Source organism: Petaurus breviceps, unplaced genomic scaffold (assembly GCF_028583685.1).
Source record: "Petaurus breviceps papuanus isolate PSGF00001 unplaced genomic scaffold, PetGlider_PUasm1.0 90769, whole genome shotgun sequence".
In the NCBI taxonomy this organism is placed as follows: Eukaryota; Metazoa; Chordata; class Mammalia; order Diprotodontia; family Petauridae; genus Petaurus; species Petaurus breviceps.
In genome coordinates this window covers 13,273,175-13,292,695 of record NW_027187341.1, presented here as the reverse complement: position 1 = coordinate 13,292,695, position 19,521 = coordinate 13,273,175, and the positions used below count along the sequence as shown (strand labels likewise).

At 39.7% G+C, this 19,521-nt stretch overlaps 1 protein-coding gene across 1 annotated transcript in view; it reads right to left on the bottom strand.

Annotated features, from left to right (window-relative positions):
• Positions 1–9,276, bottom strand: part of DNAJC15 (DnaJ heat shock protein family (Hsp40) member C15) — a 68,289-nt gene extending 59,013 nt beyond the window's left edge. The window contains exon 1 of the mRNA XM_069068687.1: positions 9,108–9,276. Coding sequence (XP_068924788.1) covers positions 9,108–9,209 — 102 coding nt within the window. The 5' untranslated portion in view covers positions 9,210–9,276. The remainder of the gene's footprint in view (positions 1–9,107) is intronic.
• Positions 9,277–19,521: the final 10,245 nt, after the last annotated feature.

Here is a 19,521-nt window from a genome sequence, read left to right as displayed (position 1 = left end):
AGAGAGAGAGAGAGAGAGAGAGAGAGAGAGAGAGAGAGAGAGAGAGAGAGAGAGAGAGAGAGAGGAGGGCAAACTAATTAAAGAAAGCTTGAAAATATATCCAACTAAGCAAAGTCATCCACAAAGTAGGTACTTAATGTTTCCTTTCTTCCTTCCTTCCTTCCTTCCTCCATTCCTCCTGCCTCCCCCCAACAGAATATACATTCATGGGGAATGCTTTATTATTCTACAAAGCCACATAAACTCAGTGAGTACAATCTAATGGAATTCAAATAATCCTTAAGTTTAAAGGAGTGGTCCAAATAAGGTAAGGAAACTGAGGCTCAGAGACAGGAAATAGTTAAGTCAAATTTTAAACCCAGGTGCTCTATTTGCAAATCCATTTCTCCTTCCACAAAATGGGGCCACCTGTTTTAAAGTTCTCCTGCCTCACATAATGGAAATGGTGTAGACGTACAGATAGCACAACTTGGGAGCCTTTGTTACTAAATTTACAATAGTTATTTGTCATTACTGATTTTCTCAATCAATGTATATAAACAGTATAAATATCATGGGTCCTCAAACTAGAAAAGCCTGGGAACCACTGGAGACAAACAAGGTACAATCCCCTTGGCCACCTGAAAGCCTTACTCACATTCAGATATCCCCAGTGGCCATATCTTCTTGCAACTACTTTGTTATGTATGGGTAGAGATGAGTAACATTCTGGAGCCACAAATTGAGTTATTCTCCCCAGAGAAGTAATACATTTGAAGGAAAAAGGGTATGCTCAGTCTGTGTTTTCTCATTTAAAAAAGAAAAAGAAGAAACATTAAAAGAAAAAAGGAACACAATATTTGTTTACCACCAAATTAGCGGCTAAGTAACAGAAAGAGAAAAAATCCAAGGCCAAATATGTCGGAAAGAACATTTAACTGTTGGTCTTATCAATGGAGACAGCTCACAGATTTGATATTGCACTTGATTTACCCTATAAAATACAGACCTGTGCTTCCCCAGTCCAATCATGTTTCCTAACATGCCTCTCACTATCCTGAAATGACAGTGCTTGGAGTTAAGAAATACATTCTGTCAACCTACAATGCCCACAAAGTGAAAATCCATGTGAAAATGTGAAGCTATGGCTGTTCCAAGCCGCCTATTTTAGACTAAATATCCTGTACTAATTTTTATAGCTAAATAATTCTATTTAATTGCTGATATCCATGACCCAAATAACTCCTAGTCAAAAAAGAACCTCAAAATTTAATAGATTAAAGGGAAAGGAGATATATTCTACAGCCAATTAGAAATTTGTTGAGGGTTTTTGCATGCTATTAACTATATTCTTAATCTCAAAAATGTCAAAAAAAAATAAAAGCAACCATGTAACAAAACCTTTAATTCATAACACTTGAGAAACAAGTTTGCATCAAACTAGTGGAAAAGAATAAGCCAGATGTCTCACTTTTTTTTTTTATTATTTTGCAGTGATTCAAATCTCATGGGTTAATCATTGGCAAACCATATTCTGCTGAAGTCAGTATTTTCATGCTGTCTTATTATTTAGTTCAATTTCTACAAACAAAGTTTTTTGAATTCAAATAACACAAAGTTGAGGGGAGAAAAAGGAAGTGGAAGGATAAAGTGTTGTTGAATCAGCAAATACTGGTGTGGGAGGATTTCTAAATGTAGATTAAAAAAAAATTCATATTCAGGAGAATGTGTCAGGTATGACAAAATGTCCTTCACTGAGCAGAGGACTTACAGGTATTGTCTCCCAATCTTCACACCTGTCACAAATTTCACCAACTTTTAAGATCTGCATTAACCTTAAGCTGGGGAACAACTCCCTCACACTGTTGCTCCACCTTCAAAAGCAAATAAACAGATCCCCACTAAAACACAAATTTCCACAAAAATCCTGCATTAACTTAACAGAAAGCTAATCATTATTAATTTTTCTTTGCCCTGGATCTTTTACTAGTGCTCTAGGCCCAGGAGGGGTTTCATTTCCTAGGCACTGCTACTGGCTTCAAAACCATGCCCCAGCAGCTTTTTTACCCCGGAACTTCCTTCAGCACCTGTGACATCCTTGCCTTGGCACATCCAGGCCTTCTCATTATACCTTTCCTTGTATTTCTATCACTTAGCACAATGCCTGGCAAATAGTAAGCTCTTAATAAATGTTTACTGATTGGGTAAAGCAAGCCCCCATTTTCCACTGGCCAGTTCCTCCTGGAGATTTCATTTTGTAGAACCACCTATGCTGGCCTTCATTCCCCTCCTAGCCTTACCCTCAATTCTGGACTTCAAGCTCATTTCCCCACTTTATCCTTCATCCTTCCTCCCCAAATCCCTGCCTTAGCTAGGGTTAATGTCTTTCAGTGTATACTCTTTGAGAGCAGAAACTATCTCTTTTTTTTCCTTCTATTTGTATGTCCTTAGCTTAGCAGAGTGCCTAGCATATGGTAATCAATTAATGTTTCCTTCCTTCCTCTGGGTAAGACTTAAGTTGCAAAGGTGTTGACCTGCAGTGGTGGACAGTGTTTCCTTATCCAGTAGTTCCCTATACCAATGAAATCACAGTCTAGTCTCTATTCCTGTCCCCTTTAAGTTCACCTCACCTTCTTTTAGGCAAGAGACCTAAAAGGGATATCATTCAGTAAAGACACAACCGAAAAGGAGGTGGGTTGGTCAGGTAACAAGAACAAAGAATACCAGAGAGCACTCAGACAAGATAAGAAGATATAGGCCTAGAGGAAGGCCTCTAGAACAACAGGTACATCCTCTGTGGAAGATGCATGGGCACAATAGGGACAAGAATCACATGGGATAAGATGTGATGGATGGCTAACGATCTACATTGATGGAAGGAACAGCCAAATGTATCACATCAGAGATAACTAAAGCAATGGAGTAATAGGCATGTACTAACTTCCATGGTGAGATTAGTGAGTGAATAAAAGGGAATCTCTCAGGCTTACCCAAAATCAGAAGCATTTTCTGCATAATTTCAAAAAATCTTAAATCCTCATTATGTACAGTGATTGCCTAAGAATAATCTTTTAAGTACTACTCTATATTTATTCAGTGTGCCACTGATGTCAACATGGTTTCTACTTCCTAATTAAAGCAAGAAGCTTTCACTGATGACATTAAACTAAAATATGAATAAATGGGAAAATAAGGGTTGGTAGAAAATAATACATATAATTGCAAAGTCCCTAGCCTGTTATAAATTGATGAACACATTCAAGATGTTATGGTAAAAGCAGGAGTACTACATAATGTAAGGGTTGGTCAAAGAAAGTATCTCTTAATTTTCATAATCTTTGAGTAAAGAATCTTAAAACTATAAGGAATCTCAGAGGAGATTTGGTACAACGAAGCCCTGACCCGTAATCTCTTACAATATACCTGACAAATGTCATTTGGGCTCTGCTCAGAAATTTCCAATTAAGGGAAAACCTCAAATTCCATTCCACTTTTCCCAAAGAATCCATAAAGATAGATCAGCTCAGATGTGGTGCTATGTATGAGCTAGGAAAGAGAACTGGCAGAAGTTACTGGGTCTGTGGGTTGCTCCAGCCTCAAATGCCAATTAAATATTTGTTAAGCACCATCAAAAAGTGATGCATTTAACAAACTGTGTTCCTCTGAATCCTTTTAGTAATAATAATGATAGCTGTCTTCACAACATTCTACTTCAATGCTACTATTCAAAATACACAGGGCATTTGTTTTGTTTTATTCTTAATGGGAAATACATTGCAAGTTTTAATAAACAAAGAAATTAACTTTCAGGATAATCTAATTTTAAGTTTGGGGCTTCCTGTATTTAGTTGAGGAATTTGCTTTCCATCAAAAAGTGAGGCCAAGGAAAGAAAGCACAACCAAAAATACCTATAAACATAAAAAGTAGTTCTTTAATTTGGGCTCCACTGATATTATGTAAAGATTCAAAGAAAAGGTTGAAAAAAAAAATGACTGCCATAAAAGCTAGATAACTTTTGTGAATTTCAATGACCTAATGGGACATTCTTTACCACCAAGGACAAGTTAAAAATGAAAACTGTTTACTGGGGAAATTCTTTCCCTTTCAGATAACAATTTTATCACTAATTTCTCAATTATTTAGTAGCAGTCAATTCAACAAGCATTTATTACACATTTATACTATGTTCAAAGTCGGACAGAGGGATCACCATTCAATTCCCATAATCCCAATGTAATTAAAATATGTATTATAACATTATAGGAGAGATGGATTTACACATGAGTAAAGTTCTAAAGTCAGAGCACAAGGCAAATAAATTTAAAACTGCTGCATAGAAAAATTATCCGTGAAAATCCCTTAAACTTTTCATAAATGAGGTTCCATAGTTATAAAGGGGCTGGGTCTCTAAAGGAAGGCTTTCACAACAAATGAAAGTAAATTTTATTTCTGATAACATTGAGGAAGGCTATTAAATAGGAGAGAGGAGAGTGGTTAGGACTCTTCTCAATCAGAAGAAAAAGGTAAAGATTCAGATGGCAGAAAACCTGGTGATTAATGGAAAACAGATTTGAAAGGGTTTCACACATAAATGCAACTGTATTAGAGGTTAAGCTCACCATCACAAAAACTATTTTTTTCATTCTGCTTCACCATGAGACAAGAAAGAACAACAGGAAGTCAAAGGGATAGTTAGAGGCCTTCTAGCTAACCAAAAAGGTCACCTAAGGCTACCCTTCAGCGGCCTAAGCAGAATGAAGATGTCTGTGATCATAAGGACAGGAGATTCTAGAATTCCATGCAGTGTAGATCCTCATACAAAGAAGGGGATGAGCTGAGAGGAAGCCGACTCACGGCTCCCATTTCATGCTCACTCCAAGGTATATATATGTTCCCTAAGCAGAATGACCACATTTAAACAGCTATTTTACCCTCTCTTTAGGGAGGGGCAGGGGAAGAATTTACATTCGAATTTAACTTAAATATGTTTTACTGTACTCAAAGAAATGCATGTTTAAAATGTAGTTTAGAGACATCAATTAATAAAGTGCCTATTAACTAATTAATCAATTAAGTACCTATGTGCTAACAGGTATTATTAATCTATTTCTCTGAAAAAGTCAGAGGCACTTCAATTTTTACTAAGTTTTACTGTGGGCAGCAGAGAAGAGCACTGGGCCTGGTATCAGGAAGACTGGCCTTACACACTTCCTAGCCGTGTGATCCTGGGCAAGTTATCAAACCCTTTTCTGCCTCAATTTCCTAAATGAGCTGGAGAAGGCAACCAGTATCTTTGCCAAGAAAACCCCAAAAGGGAGCATGAAGAATTAGACACAACCAAAGGGAGTGAACAACATGCCACACTATAGTACACTTCATCTGCCAATGTTATACATAACTAAATTAAATACTCTTTTTATATCCCCACTGACTGACCTTGTACCATCCTGAGCACAAAACAAAAAAGACATTCCTATAATGTCATGTTTTTCCTGTGGGCCCAAGGCCCAGTGAACTAAAGTTTCCACAATCATTGCATTAGAGTTGCTGTGAGCTTCTGCATCCCTCATGGGCCAGATGCACTGTGTGTATGTGTGTGTGTGTGAGAGTGACACAGTTCGAGTAGGAAGGAAATATCAGCTAGTAAGTCAAGAAAGACTTTGTGTCATGTGGTGTTGGAGCTGAGCTTTGAGAGAAAGTGGGGATCCTAAGAGATGAAGCAAGAAGAAAGTGCATTCTCGGTATGGCAGCACCCTGTACAAAGGGACAGAAAGGGGAGAGAGTGTAAGGAAGGAGGGCCAGATTAGCTAGACCAGAGGTGTCCAACTCCTTTTACTGCTGTTGTTGTCTTTTTTTTCAGTCATGTCTCTCTCTTCATGGTATCTGGGGTTTTCTTGGCAAAGATACTGGAGTAGTTTTACCATTTCCTTCTCCAGCTCATTTTACAGACGAGTAAAGTGAAGCAAACAGAGTAAAGTAACCCGCCCAAGTACACACAGCTAGTGAGTATCTGTGGGCAGATTTGAACTCAAGAGGATGAGTCTTCCTACTGTCCTGGTGACCCACAAAACACCTGAGTGCCACTGAACCAGATTACAATGCAAATGAAAAATTGTGTAACAGAAGAAATAAAAATGCAATAAAACATACACGTTAGGGGCAGCCAGGTGGCTCAGCGAGTAAAAGCACCAGCTCCAGTGTCGGGATGACCTGGAGATCAAATCACGGGCTCAGATACTCAGCACCGCAGCCAGAAATAACTGGCCATGTAACCTTGAGCAAGTTACTTAACCCCGATTGCTTAAAAAAAAAAAAAACATACACATTAATTAAGTGAACTTCAGGGGATGGGTGGATCATTGGGGGCATTTGGTAGTCTGTCACCTCTACCTGGGCCAGTCTCAGACCACAAAAGCCCAGAAATTCCTACAAGTCCTGTGCCTACAGGTTTCTACAACGTCCCATAGGGCAGCCCTGGTGGTGCTATATGATCATTGTCAGGGCATACTTCTATAGGCAGCGCTTAACATCTATCAGCCTTAGTTTCCTCATCAGCAAAATGAGATGGGGGAAGGGCATAAGACTAGATAGCTTCAAAGGGTTTTTCCAGCTCAATCTATGATTCTTGACTTTACAGAAAGGGAAGGAGATAATGGCTACCCAGAGCCATTTTGCCAGCAGTACCTGATCATAAGCTTCCACTGAACAGAATGACTTTCTGCCCTGTCCTCCCTACAGTGGGGTTAAATTTTATGTTAAATTTCCCCTGTTAACTTTGGATTTGAACTTTGTTTTCATTGGAGGGAAAAGGGGATGTATTATTATGAGCTGAACTAGAAAGCTGTATATATTGAATACAAAAAATCCAATGACTTTGGCTCACCACCTCTCTTAGGCTGGGTTCATTCTTTTGTCTCCTTGTTAGATATGCCCCACACCATAGTACATTCTGAGTCTTTCAGCTCGAAAGCCAACACTGTCACAATCTTTCCATTTTCCCTAAGTACCTTCCTTTCTATGGATTCCACATCTACTGCATCAACTCTCTCATATAAGTTTTCTAAAACTGTGCCTTTTCCTCTTCTGTTTCCCACACATGCAATAACAATTCAGGTTTATCCACCACCTTACTTGCTGTTCCTCATTTGATCATCACAATGCAAGGCTATAGGGATGACCACTACTTCTCCCACCTATCTAATTAATGATCACCTCCGGACCTATAGCACCTTAAAGTTCACAAAGGACTTTCCTCACAACCACCCTGGAAGTGGGTACTGCAGCATTATTCTTCTCATGTTCAAAATAAGAAAAAAGATGTTCAGAGAGGTTAGGTTAACTTTCCTAGGTTCATATGACCAAGGAAGAATAAAGCCATTTTGTTGGGTTGTGAGGAAACAAAAATGGGCCTTCAGCTTAACTCTAGGGGAGGGGAGGAAAGGCAACTTAGGACAGAGAGAAGCAAATACAAGTAAGAGGGTGAGGAGTGAGAATAGCACTTCACAATGGGTAGGAAAGACCTTCCTGATGAGATAGCCAAAGTTTTCCGGACTAGGGGGGAGTAGGGGAGAAGGATCATGCAAAGGCACTAAAAGGAGACAGAAGGTCATGTAGGCAGAACACAAATCAGCTAGTCTGGCAGCAATAGAGTGTATGAGGGGCTTTAAAGGGGACACAGAAAAGAGTGTATTAGGAATACACTAACGCTTTATGAATAGGGGAGCGATAGATCTGGGTTTTGGAAATATCAATCTGGAGGCTGGTTGAAGGTGTGATTGAAGAGGGGCAAGAGACTAATCAGGAGGCTACTGCAATAGTACAAGAAAGAGGTGATGAAGATTGGAATCAGAGTGGTTTGAATTGAGTGGACAAAAGTGGAAATTCAAGGCAAGAGTTAGCTCCAGGTCTCCTTTAAAAGTTCAGAACAAATTTTGACAATGCCAAGCCTAATCGTATTATCATATGAACTGCAAATATAATGTGATGGAGTAGGTAAATGCCAATTAAAACTAATTACTGTAATTGATTCCTAGGAAGTTAATTCCAAGATACTATATTTTATAGAAACAAAGAATAAAGTTCTGTTTATGTGGGTAAAGGGGAACAGAAAAGGGGACAAAAGGAGGGGAAGGTAGATAGAACTTTAGATATCGAGGCCAATGCCTCATTTAGCAGAGGGGGAAACTATGTTCCAGAAAGTCTATGTAATTTACCCAAGCTCACACATACCTGGCAAATCTCTCTGATCTGATGCCTCCTGTCCATGTACACTCACTGTTCAAGCCCTCATGACCTCTCAACAGAACAATAATGAATCTCTGCATTCATCTTCCTACCTCTAGTCTATTCCTTCTTCAACTCATCCTCGGCCTAACTGTCAAAATAGTAATTCTAATACAAGTGTGACCTCCTCAAAAACCTTCAGTGACTTCCGGCTGCCTTTTGCAATATAAACTCGTTGCCTTGACATGTTAAGGCCCTCCACAATCTGGCTACTGCACACTTTTCCCCAAGTCATACACTCTGTGCCTGCCAAATCCTCTCTAACCTGTCCGGACCTTCCACCCCCTCTGTACAGAAGGGGCATATAGAGCCAGGTTCAGTGTAATCCAGACAACCACCCCGGGAGGCAGACGCTACTGTTATCCACATTTTACAACGAGAAACTGGGGCAGAAGTTAAGTAACTGGTCCAGGGTCACACAGCTGCTAAGTATCTGCCACGGGAGCCCAGGGGGCTACGGACATGAAGGAGAGGGAAGGGAAAGAACCAAGGGGAAGGAGGAGGGCTTAGAGAGGGGGGCGGAGGAGGAATCAGAAGTGATGATAAAGAAGGGGGGGGCCAAAGAGGGACGGTAGGAGGGAAAACACGGAGCCCAGGGGCAGTGGAGAAAGGGGGGTCCAAAGAGAAGGACCCAAAGATGGAGAGGAATCATTAAGAGGGGGGCCCGAAGAGAGGGGGACAGAGGCCCCCAAGGAGGACGTGGGGGAGGGGCCGACGGGAGGGGTCGGGGCCGAGGCCCCCCCAGGTCCCAGGGCTGTCGCTTGGTGCCCTCGGCGGTGCTGAGCCCGGGCCTGGTCCGGGTTAGGGGCGCTGCGCCCACGCCCTCGCCCCTACCGGGACTCACCAGTCCCTGGTCGAAGTCGGACTCGGGCCGTTTGGAGGCTGGGGGCGCGTACTCGGCATAGCGCACGCTCTCGCTGGCCGGCCCGGCGCCCCTGGCAGCCATGGCAATGTGGGGCGGGGACGAGTGACGTCACGCTCTCGCAGGTCCCGCCGGGCGCTACGAGGCGGCCACGGGGACACACTTCTCCGAAGCGCGTTTCAGATTTTATTTTAGACTTCCTTTTTCAGTAAGGTTAATTCTAAGTCAAGGACCCCGAGGACGGATGGACGAGGAGTGGATGAACAGAATAGAAAAGGTGGCACAATTCTGGGATCCTTGAAGTGGATGGGATGAGAGTGACCCTTGTTTGGCCCTGGATCAGTGAGCTATGTTCATTTCCAAGAATCCTCAAGGGCTCCAGGTCATCACGGGGTCAAGTTCAAATCCAAGGTGGGGGAGGGGGAGACCTCTGTCCTAGACATCCAAACTACCCCCCCCCCATCTCCGCCCCCTGCCTGGGCATCCCTTCCTGCCTGCCAGCCTCAAGCCTTTATTTTCTCAATTGTAAAGTGGTTGGACTAGTTGGCTTAATGAAACCCCTTTCAGACTGGGATTTGCTGGTAAATATTTAACAACAGGCTATCCCTGGAGAAAGAAAAAAATTATTCATGACACATTGTAAAGTTTAATCTGCATTATTAACATTTTTCTCCATCAGTTTCTTAATTCTAGACAACCAGTAAACAATAAATCAATAAACGCTTTGTAGTGTTTGCCAATTTCTGAAGTATAAATGCCCTTGCTGAGAATTTAACAATAAGCTCTTGCTAGCAGGAGCTAGCCCCAGCACACCTCTGCTTTCAACTCCAACTCAATGATCCATCCTCCTCTTGGAAGTCTTTTCTGATGGTCTTTGCAGTTGTCTCCAGTTGAATTATTTTATTTCTCTTCTTTCCCCCATAGAATGTAAGCCCCGTGAGAGCTTAGACTTTGGATTTTATCTTTGCAGTTCCTACTAGTGCCAGGTGGTAGCCCAGGGAGAAAGCAGATTTTGCATCTGAGAAGAAAGAGGCTGGGAAAGAGAAAGGGAAAATCAGTGCAGCCACTTTGGTGTCTTAGAAAACACAGATAGAGTTAGTCACCCTCTTTCCTTGAAGGCTGTAGGACTCATTCAAATGCAGAGAATAAGCTACAGTGTTGGGGGAGGGGGGTTGTTTGTTTGGGGATCACAAAGATACTGAACCTATTTCCAAAATATTTAATACAGAAGGTAAAGAATTGATGGAACAAAGAAACAAACAACTCAATTACAGCAATAATATTTTATTGAAAAACCAGCAGAGAAACTGTCAAAAGCGAATAAAAACTATTGAAGGAGGGGGCAACAGATAACAAATAGCCTAGGAAAAGATGGAAATTCCACCAAAAAATTCTGGTCATATGAAAACATTACAATAAGTTCAATGATGCCCCATAAATGATGATGGAAAAAACTATTAAGACCTTCTACATTGGTTCAGAGGAGCAATAAAAGAATTAAGTGAACGTTCATCAAAGGGAAAAAGAGAAAGTGGTGATTTCATGGAAGAAATCATAGTGGATAGTTCAGGACTTGGAGTCAGGAAAATATGAGTTGAAATCTGGCTACACTAATTATGTGACCCAGTCACCCTTAATTAAGTCAGTATCTCCCTGTGTCTCTTCCTCCTCTGTACAATAAAGGTGTTGAACTGATGACCCCTGAGGACCCCTCTAGCTCTAAATCTGGGATTGTGTAAGTCTGATAAAAAAGCAAAGAAATTAGAATGACACACTCACCCAAAACACTATATTTAGTGAAAAACAGAACAAAATTGTAACCACAAAACAAAAATATAGAGCCTGGAGAATTAAGTGGAAGAAAGCAAAAGAACAAACCTGAAAGAACACATCAGAAATATACAAAATAAGGCTACTAAATGTGAAGGTAGGATATGAAGAGATAATCTGATCTAGGGATTATGCATTCATCCTACTGTTAAAACAAGATTAAAAAAAAATCTTTGGAAAATAATATGAGGCTACTGCCCAGAAATAATGGAAGCTGATGGTAAGAAACACACAAATTGAGAGGAGACCATAAACAGAAAGAATTGTCAAGTTTAATTCCCCCAAGAAATGTTGGTGTCAAATATCAGGATTGCAATAAAAAAACAACAAATATTACAGACATTTAAGGGAGAAAAAAATTTTCCAAGACAGTCACTCAGATAATGCAGGAACTTTCCTCACTTGTGAGAAATCAAAGAAAAATTTGAAATGTGATATTTCACAAAGCAGAGATTAATTTGCTCCCCAGAGTAGTATATACAGCAAAATTTAGCCTAATTATCAATGAAAACATCTTGCATATTCATCAAAATAGAAGAATTATTATCATTCCTCTTAAAGTATAGGTGGTAGGATATTCAATATGAAAAACGTAAAAAAGTAAGCAGATTCAGATAGTGAATAATGGAAAAAAGAAGAGACTATTTTCATATGTCTAGGGGTAGGCATGGCCATGAGTGTTGGAGTTCAGTTGTTTGTTTATTTTTAATATCCTTAAAAATTATTTTCACATTGTCTTTAGACATTGAGAAAATGGAAAGTACCTGTAGGCAAATGATTATAAAAAGCAAAAGACATAAGGTGGTTAAATAAAAGGAAAAGCATAGTAAATAAATACCTTTGTTGTTGGGAAAATACAAAAGAATTCTAACAAAACAGAGTGTGGAGGAACAGGAAGGGGGGAAGATAAGGGAAGAATCAAATCTTTCCAGTGGAGGAAGGATGCGTATTCAGTTTGACAAAGGGAGAAGATGGAAGGGACCAGAGGTCCTGCGGGCAAACTTCGTTTGGGGGTTGGAACACTTAAACAAAAATGCTTCTCCAAGCACGGCTTGTGCTATCTCCTGAGTGGGGAGAGGGAGGAATGGTTGGAACCCTTGAAGAATATGGCTTCACGGAACAGGGTCTAGGTATCCTGAGAACTTAACAAGTTCCTGGCTCTAGGTGGGAGCTTAACAAATGCTTGTTGATTGACTGAAGGAGGATATTTAACACAAAAATGGACCAATGATGATACAATGAATGGGAAAGGGACAGAAGCCATCTATCCTTGACTTGGGTTATAGAGCACTCCTCACCGAATCCCTCTGCTTCCTTTAATATACTTGGGAAAGGGGGCAGCTAGGTGTCACAGTGAATAGATTGCCAGCCCTGGAATCAGGAGGACCTGAGTTCAAATCTGGCCTCAGGCACTTAACACAGAAACTAGTCATGTGACCTTGGGCAAGTCACATAACACCAATTGCCCTGCCTTCCCTCCTCCAAAAAGACACACACACACACACACACACACACACACACACACACACACACACACACACAAAGAATGGAGTCACAAGGAAGAATTGCTGCTCCTAATCTGATGTGGGCAAGACAAGGGTGGAAGATTAATAAATTCAAAAACTGATATGCAAGCTGACTACAACAGGTGACATAAAAACAAAATTAGGGAATAACAGAAAGAGAAACATTTCATAGAAACACAGAAAGATTCAAATAAAATAATTTTGTGAAGTAAGCAAAATCAGAAGAACAATATGCATAGTGACTATAATAATATAAATGAAATGAACATTGAAAGGAATTCAAATTCTGGGTAGTTGTAATAACTAATCTTTGTCCCAGAAAGTCAATAATGAAACATATCTTACTTCTCTTATAGGGAGATGGGGAACTGTGGAATATAGTAATTATGGACCCTAAGAACCATTCTGCAGCTAATATTATACTTCTTGAAAATAGATGATCTGCCTTTCAGTCAGTCAGAGCAGGCAAAATTGAAAAATATCAAATAGGATGTTGGCGTCTGACTCAAGAAGGTTGCAGACTGCCAAGGTTAAAAAAAAAAAAAGCAGAGATAGTGGGGCACCAAGTGGTTGGAATCCAGATGTTTATAAGATTAATTTATTTTATTAATAATTTATTAATATTATATATCATTATATTGTATGACCCAGTCACAATTAAGTATCTCCCTGAGTGTATATATAGTAAATATATATTACACAATAATATATTGTAATTTATATTAATTTATGATTCAGTATTATCAAAAATGAAAATCAGTCCCAGGCATGCCAATCTCATGAACAAGTCAATGGTGCAGGACACAATTAGATGGAGCAGAGATAAACATAGTTTGAGCATATTACTAGAATGAGACAATATAATGCAAAATATGCAAATGTGCAAAATAAATATAAGGTGACTTTTAAAAACTTATTTTGACCAAGGCAAAAATGATTTTATCCTTATTTAAACTGAGAAGCTAATATTCTTTTACTTGGTAGAGAACATTTGCTTCTCTTCTTCTCTTCTTTGCTTCTCTTCTAATGTGTTCCAAACAGCTCCACTGTTGGTCAGGCTTCTTTGAGTCTATACAGGGCCACTCTGCTGCTAAGCTGGGTGTAATGGAAATGTAAATTTTAAAGATCTTCCCTGCCCCTAGGCTAATGTGCACCTGAAGCCTGGGGTGGGAGGCTTGTTTTTCAGTAGATACTTCTTGATTGGCCAGTGAGTCAATAAGGTTGTTACATTCTCTGAGCCAGGAGAAGGCTATATAAGCCCTGATGTGTAGCTTTGTTTTGGGACTCACTTTGAGAAGTGTTTTATGATTTGATCTGAATTCTGGGAAGCCGTTGTTGAGAGTCCCCCGGCTTTGAAAAACCCAGAATGTGGAAACCCAGATGTTGACTGGGTATGGATGTAATGGTTGGACAGTTTGGAAATCTGTCTACTTGATGTTTCTGTCTTGATAATTATGCCTGTATACTTTGAGGTTCAGGGTGCTGACCTTTTCTCCTGAACAAGGTAAACGATATATGTCTGACTGATTAAAGTAAGCTTGTTAACCCATTTTGAGTTGCTTTCCTTTAACAAAGCAGATCCAAGAACCTGTGTGAGCAGGCACCCTGCTGCAGGGCAACTCTGATCCTTTGTTGGGCTGGCCCTATACTATCAGGTAGTGCTGTGCTTTTCCATGAAGGACAGAGTCCTTTAGCCTGGGACTTGCAGACACTTCTCTAGTTCCAGTCTCTTAGCTTGACTTGAGCAGGGTTTTTACCTTCCAGGAAGCAGGTGATTATACTGAGAGGTATAGCCTTCTTTTTCTCCAGACTCAGGTCTTTTCTTTGTTCAGGGCTGAACAAAATCAGGGCTGAATTCCCTCAGTGAGAGATCTCACTCTAACTTACAGTGAACAACCAGTCCCTTCAATAAATCTTTAACTGTATAGGCTAGCCAAAATGAAGTGATTGCCATTTGTCCATCATAAAATAGTTCTGGGGCTCAGGGTTACCATTTAAAGCCAAGCACCAGCAACTTTCCAGATAAATACTATTGTGAACAGCTTTTAAGGTTTTGATTACATAGTATAGTGAACACTCTATTCCATAACAAATCAGAGCGAAAACATTCACAGTAAATCAAGGTACAGCATTCACAATGCTATAACTTATCACAGAAAATCAAAATACAGCATTCACCCCAACTTATCACAGAAAATGGCCACATAGTTTTTACCACAGAGGTCACAAAGTTTTGAACAAAGAACAATCATTTAGTAACTCAATCATTCAATCATCCTTAAGGAGGTTTGCCTCCTTAAGGGACACAAAGTACAATAGTCAAAATTCTCCATTCATGGGGCACACTAAGTTAACCCAATCAGTCACTTATTCAGTCACTTATTTACTATTCAATCATCAGAAAATACAAAAGTTTTCCACCCCTAGGTCACTAGTAAATTACAATTTCTCAGTCAGTATACAGTATCCAAGTAAAGTCTTCTTTCAGCTTGACTCAGTGTGGTCTCTCTCAGATTCCTTGGATCCCCTTCCATGGTCCCAGATCCTACCTGGATTCACCAAACTGTCACCTTAGGCAGCTCTGGCTGGCCCTTGGACTCAGCAGAAGTTTCAGCTGGTTCCCAGAATCAAAATCACTTCACCCAGATTCCCAAAATCAAAATCATTCTCTCCAGCCTGGGGGGGGGGGGGGCGTTCCCATTATGTGCTAGGCACTGCTCTAAACACTTTTTACAAATATTATCATATTGGATCTAATATAAGTTCTAAATGGAGGCAGCTAGGTGGTGCAGTGGATAGACTGCTAAAGTCAGAAAGACCTGAGTTCAAATCTAGCCCTCAGATAATTACCTATGTGACCCTAGACAAGTAACTTAACCCTCTTTGCCTCAGTTTCTTCATCTGTAAAATGAGCTTGAGAAGGAAATGGCAAACGATTCTAGTATCTTTACCAGGAAAACCCAAAAAGGGGCCACAAAGAGTCAGATATGACTGAAAATAGATAAACAACAAGGTCTAAGTATGGTCCAATTTAAGGGCTACAGACTTAACACTAAAGCATATGAAAAATACTGATAATTTTTTTTAAGTTTAAGTATTTGGGAGAGTTTGAAAATAAAGAGTTAGGCCTCAAAGGAAACAACAAGAAAAAGTAATTGAAATCCTTTGAGGTTTCCTAACTGACAACTATAAAATAACTTTAATTTTGAATGTGGATGTTCATTGGTTCAATGAATACACACACACACACACACACACACACATATATAAATATGTCAACAGTAAGTGAACTCTAGACAAAATATATACAGTATAAAAATGGAATGTTTATTCAGCATAGTCAAGATATAAATAGTAAAGCCTCACTTGTTCAGAGGTTACCAATCCAATTATCTCAACTATTTGAAATACCACCCAGAAGCTGAAAGTCAGCATTAAAAGGACTCCGAGCAGCCAAAATAGATGTCACAAAGTTCCTGAGCTGAAATTCATGTATTTTATTCAGAGGAGAACCCCCAAGGCCTTCATTCTGAACCCATTGTCTTGTACTTTACATATCATTCTAAGGAGCTTGTGTAGCCTTTCTGCTATTTTAATTAGTCAATCAATAAACATTTATTAAATGTCTACTATGTTTCAGGCACTGTGCTAAGCTATAGGAATAAAAATATAATTATAAAAAAGATTCCCCACCCTTAAGGAGCTTACATTCTAATGGAACCTAGCTTTTTTTTTAATGTAAATAGTAATTTTTTTCCAATTACACGTAAAGACAATTTTCAACATTCATTTTTAATAAAATTTTAAGTTCCAAATTTTTCTCCTTCCTCTCTCCCCTCCCCTTTCTCCAAGATGGCAAGCAGTTTGATATACATTCTACATGTACAATCATGCAAAATGTGTTTCCACATTAGTCATGTTGTGAAAGAAAATAGAACAGGAGGCCCAGACAGCAACAAGTTGTGGAGAGGCCTGGAGGAGGCCCAGTCAATGTGGCAGCAAGTTGATCCACTAACCTCAAGGGCCATTCCCAGGACTATCACTGCAGGGCTGGGATCTAATAGAGCTGGGTAAGAGACAAATGCAGGGTCCATGGCAGTGACAGCAGATACTCCTGGGACTACCAAACCACAACCTTGGTCCAGGGACCAAGATGACAAAGTGAACCCTGGCTGCTCCAATCCCCTCCTCTGACCCTGCAAACACAGTAATTATTGCCCAAGAGCAAAACTTTAAAGAGTAAGGGCATGGGAACCCTTGAGGAAGGGCGTGGCTAAGGCCCTGCTTCAAAATGGGAAAAAAAAACAGAATGCAAAGACAAAGACTCTAGAACCCTATTATTATGAGAGGGAGGAACCAAATTCAGAAGGAGACAGTATTAACTCCACAGCCAAAGCTGAAGCCTTAATAGGGAATATGAACTGGTCTCAAGCACAGAAAGCATTCTTAAATGACCTCAAAAAGAACTTTGAAAACCAAATTAGAGAGGTAGAAGATAAAATGAACAATTCTTTTAAAATCAAAATTGTGAAATTAGAAAAACATTACAATGAAGAAAACAGCTCCTTAAAAAGAAAAATATGTGAACTAAAAATGATATCTGAACATATGGAAAAGGAGCTTCAAAAATTATCTGAGGAAAATAATTTGCTAAAAATTAGAATAAACCAAACTGAAGCTAATGACTCCATGAGGCACCAAGAATAAATTAAACAAAACATCAAGAATGAAAAATTAGAAAAAAGAGGTAAAATATCTCAATGGAAAAAATAACTGACCTGGAAAACAGATCCAGGAGAGACAATCTGAGAATTATTGGTCTACCAAAAAATGATGATGAAAAAATGAGCCTGGACAACATCTTCCAAGAGCTCATCAAGGAAAATTGCCCTGAGATCCTAGAACAAGAGGATAAAATAGAAATCGAGAGAATACACAGGTCCTGAAAGAGATCCCAAATTGAAAAGGGCTATATATAAGTACATACTCTTTGACCCAGCAATACCACTTCTAGGGTTATATCCCAAAGAGATCAGAGAAGTGGGAGGAGGACCTGTATGTACAAAAATATTTGTAGTGGCTCTTTTTGTTGTGGCAAAGAAATGGAAATCCAGGGGATGCTCATCAATTGGGAATGACTGAACAAGTTGTGGTATATGAATGTAATGGAATACTACTGTGTTATAAGAAATGAGGAGCAGACTGACTTCAAAGTAACCTGGAGAGACATATAAACTGATGCTGAGTGAGAAGAGCAGAACCAGAAGAAATCTGTACACAATCCCAGACACAACGTATGTGTGACGACTAACTTCAATAGACTGGGCTCCTCTCAGCAATGTAAGGGTATAAGATAACTCCAAAAAACTCATGGTCAAAAGAGCTATCGTATCCACATCCAGAGAAAGAGATGTGGAGTCTGACTGCAGATTGAAACTAACTACTTGCTGTGTTTTTCTTGCTTTGTTTTGTTTCCTCTTTCCCATGGATCATTCCATCAGTTATAATCCTTCTTTACAACTTGACTAATGATTAATGTGAAAATATTTGTAGATCCTGTATTTGAGTGCATGTTGACATGATGGGGGGGTGGAGAGGGAGGGGAAGAAATTTTGAAACTCAAGGGACTGTGGAATTGAATGTTGTAAACTAAAAGTAAATAAACAAATCAATTTTTAAAAATAGAAGAAACAGAACAAAAGGAAAAAAATAAAACAGAAATATGGATAGCATTTTCCATCATGAATCCTTTGGAATTGTCTTGGATCATTGTCTTCCTTAGAAGAACTAAGTCAATCATAGTTCACCATTGAACAATGCTGCTGTTCCTGTGTTCTCCTGGTTCTGCTCACTTCACTCCGCATCAGTTCATTTAAGTCTTTCCAGGTTTTTCTGAAACCATCCTGAGGAACCTACCTTCTAATGAAAGAAGATAACATATTCAGGGAAGTTGGAAATTAATGGTGAACTGGAGCAGAAGGGTACCAAAGCAGGGCAAGGTTGTTGGGAAGAAGATTGAAAAGTCTGGGTAGTGGAGCTAACAATGAATGAACTGGGACCCTTGTGAAATGATGACTCACTACCTGCCAATCAGACGAGAGGGCTACAGTTGTGAACCCATCTCTAGGGTTCCATATCTGTATATTACAAACCATTTATTCTTTCTCCCTTCTGCAGCCCTCTCCCCCATTGGAAAATCAAGTGGCTCAGAGCAATATCTGTTACAGTTAGAGGATTTTATCTAGCTAGGAGAAAATCAAACAACTCAAAGAAAAATTGGGAAGAAACTTCACTAACAGAATAAGCTTTTGAAATCAATTTCTGTCCCTCTCAGAAAGGCAAAGAGGATGGGGAAATGTCAAACACTTCAGCATGATCTTCTATGGCTAGGAGAAAATTCCCACCACCAGATTGCTCCATTGTTCACGTGAATAGAGGTGGCAGTCACAGAGTTCACGGGGATGCCGGGGTGGGGGGGTGAGGGGGTAGTAAATCAGTATCTCAGATGCCTTGCTCATGATTTCTAGTCTCTAGCCCAAACTTCCATTCCATCTCCTTCTTGTTTTAATTTTTTTGTTGTTGTTTTGGAGGGCAATTGGGGTTAAGTGACTTGCCCAAGGTCACACGGCTAGTTTTTGTGTTAAGTGTCTGCCACCTAGCTACCCCTCCATCCCTTTCTTCATTCAAAATTAAGTGAATCCCCATGGTCTCCTCTCAATCCTTTATGTCTTTGCACAGTTGCCATTAGGATAGTTTCATCTCTGCCTGCCCTGGAACTACATCTCCCAGAAAGCCAGACAACCAGACTGAAAACTTCCCTTCTACCCACAGAATCTACCTCCAAAAGCTCCTTACTGGCATATGCTGGTTGTTCCACTTTACAGTGGATAGAAAGCACCAATCACTAAAAGCTAATTTAGGCAAAGAAAGGCTGTTAGGCAAAAACATGGAAAGTAGAAATAAGAGAAAAGCTAAAGAAAAAAAAGGCTGACAGTAAGGAAAGAGAAAGAAAAATAACTACATAAAACAACCTAACTAAA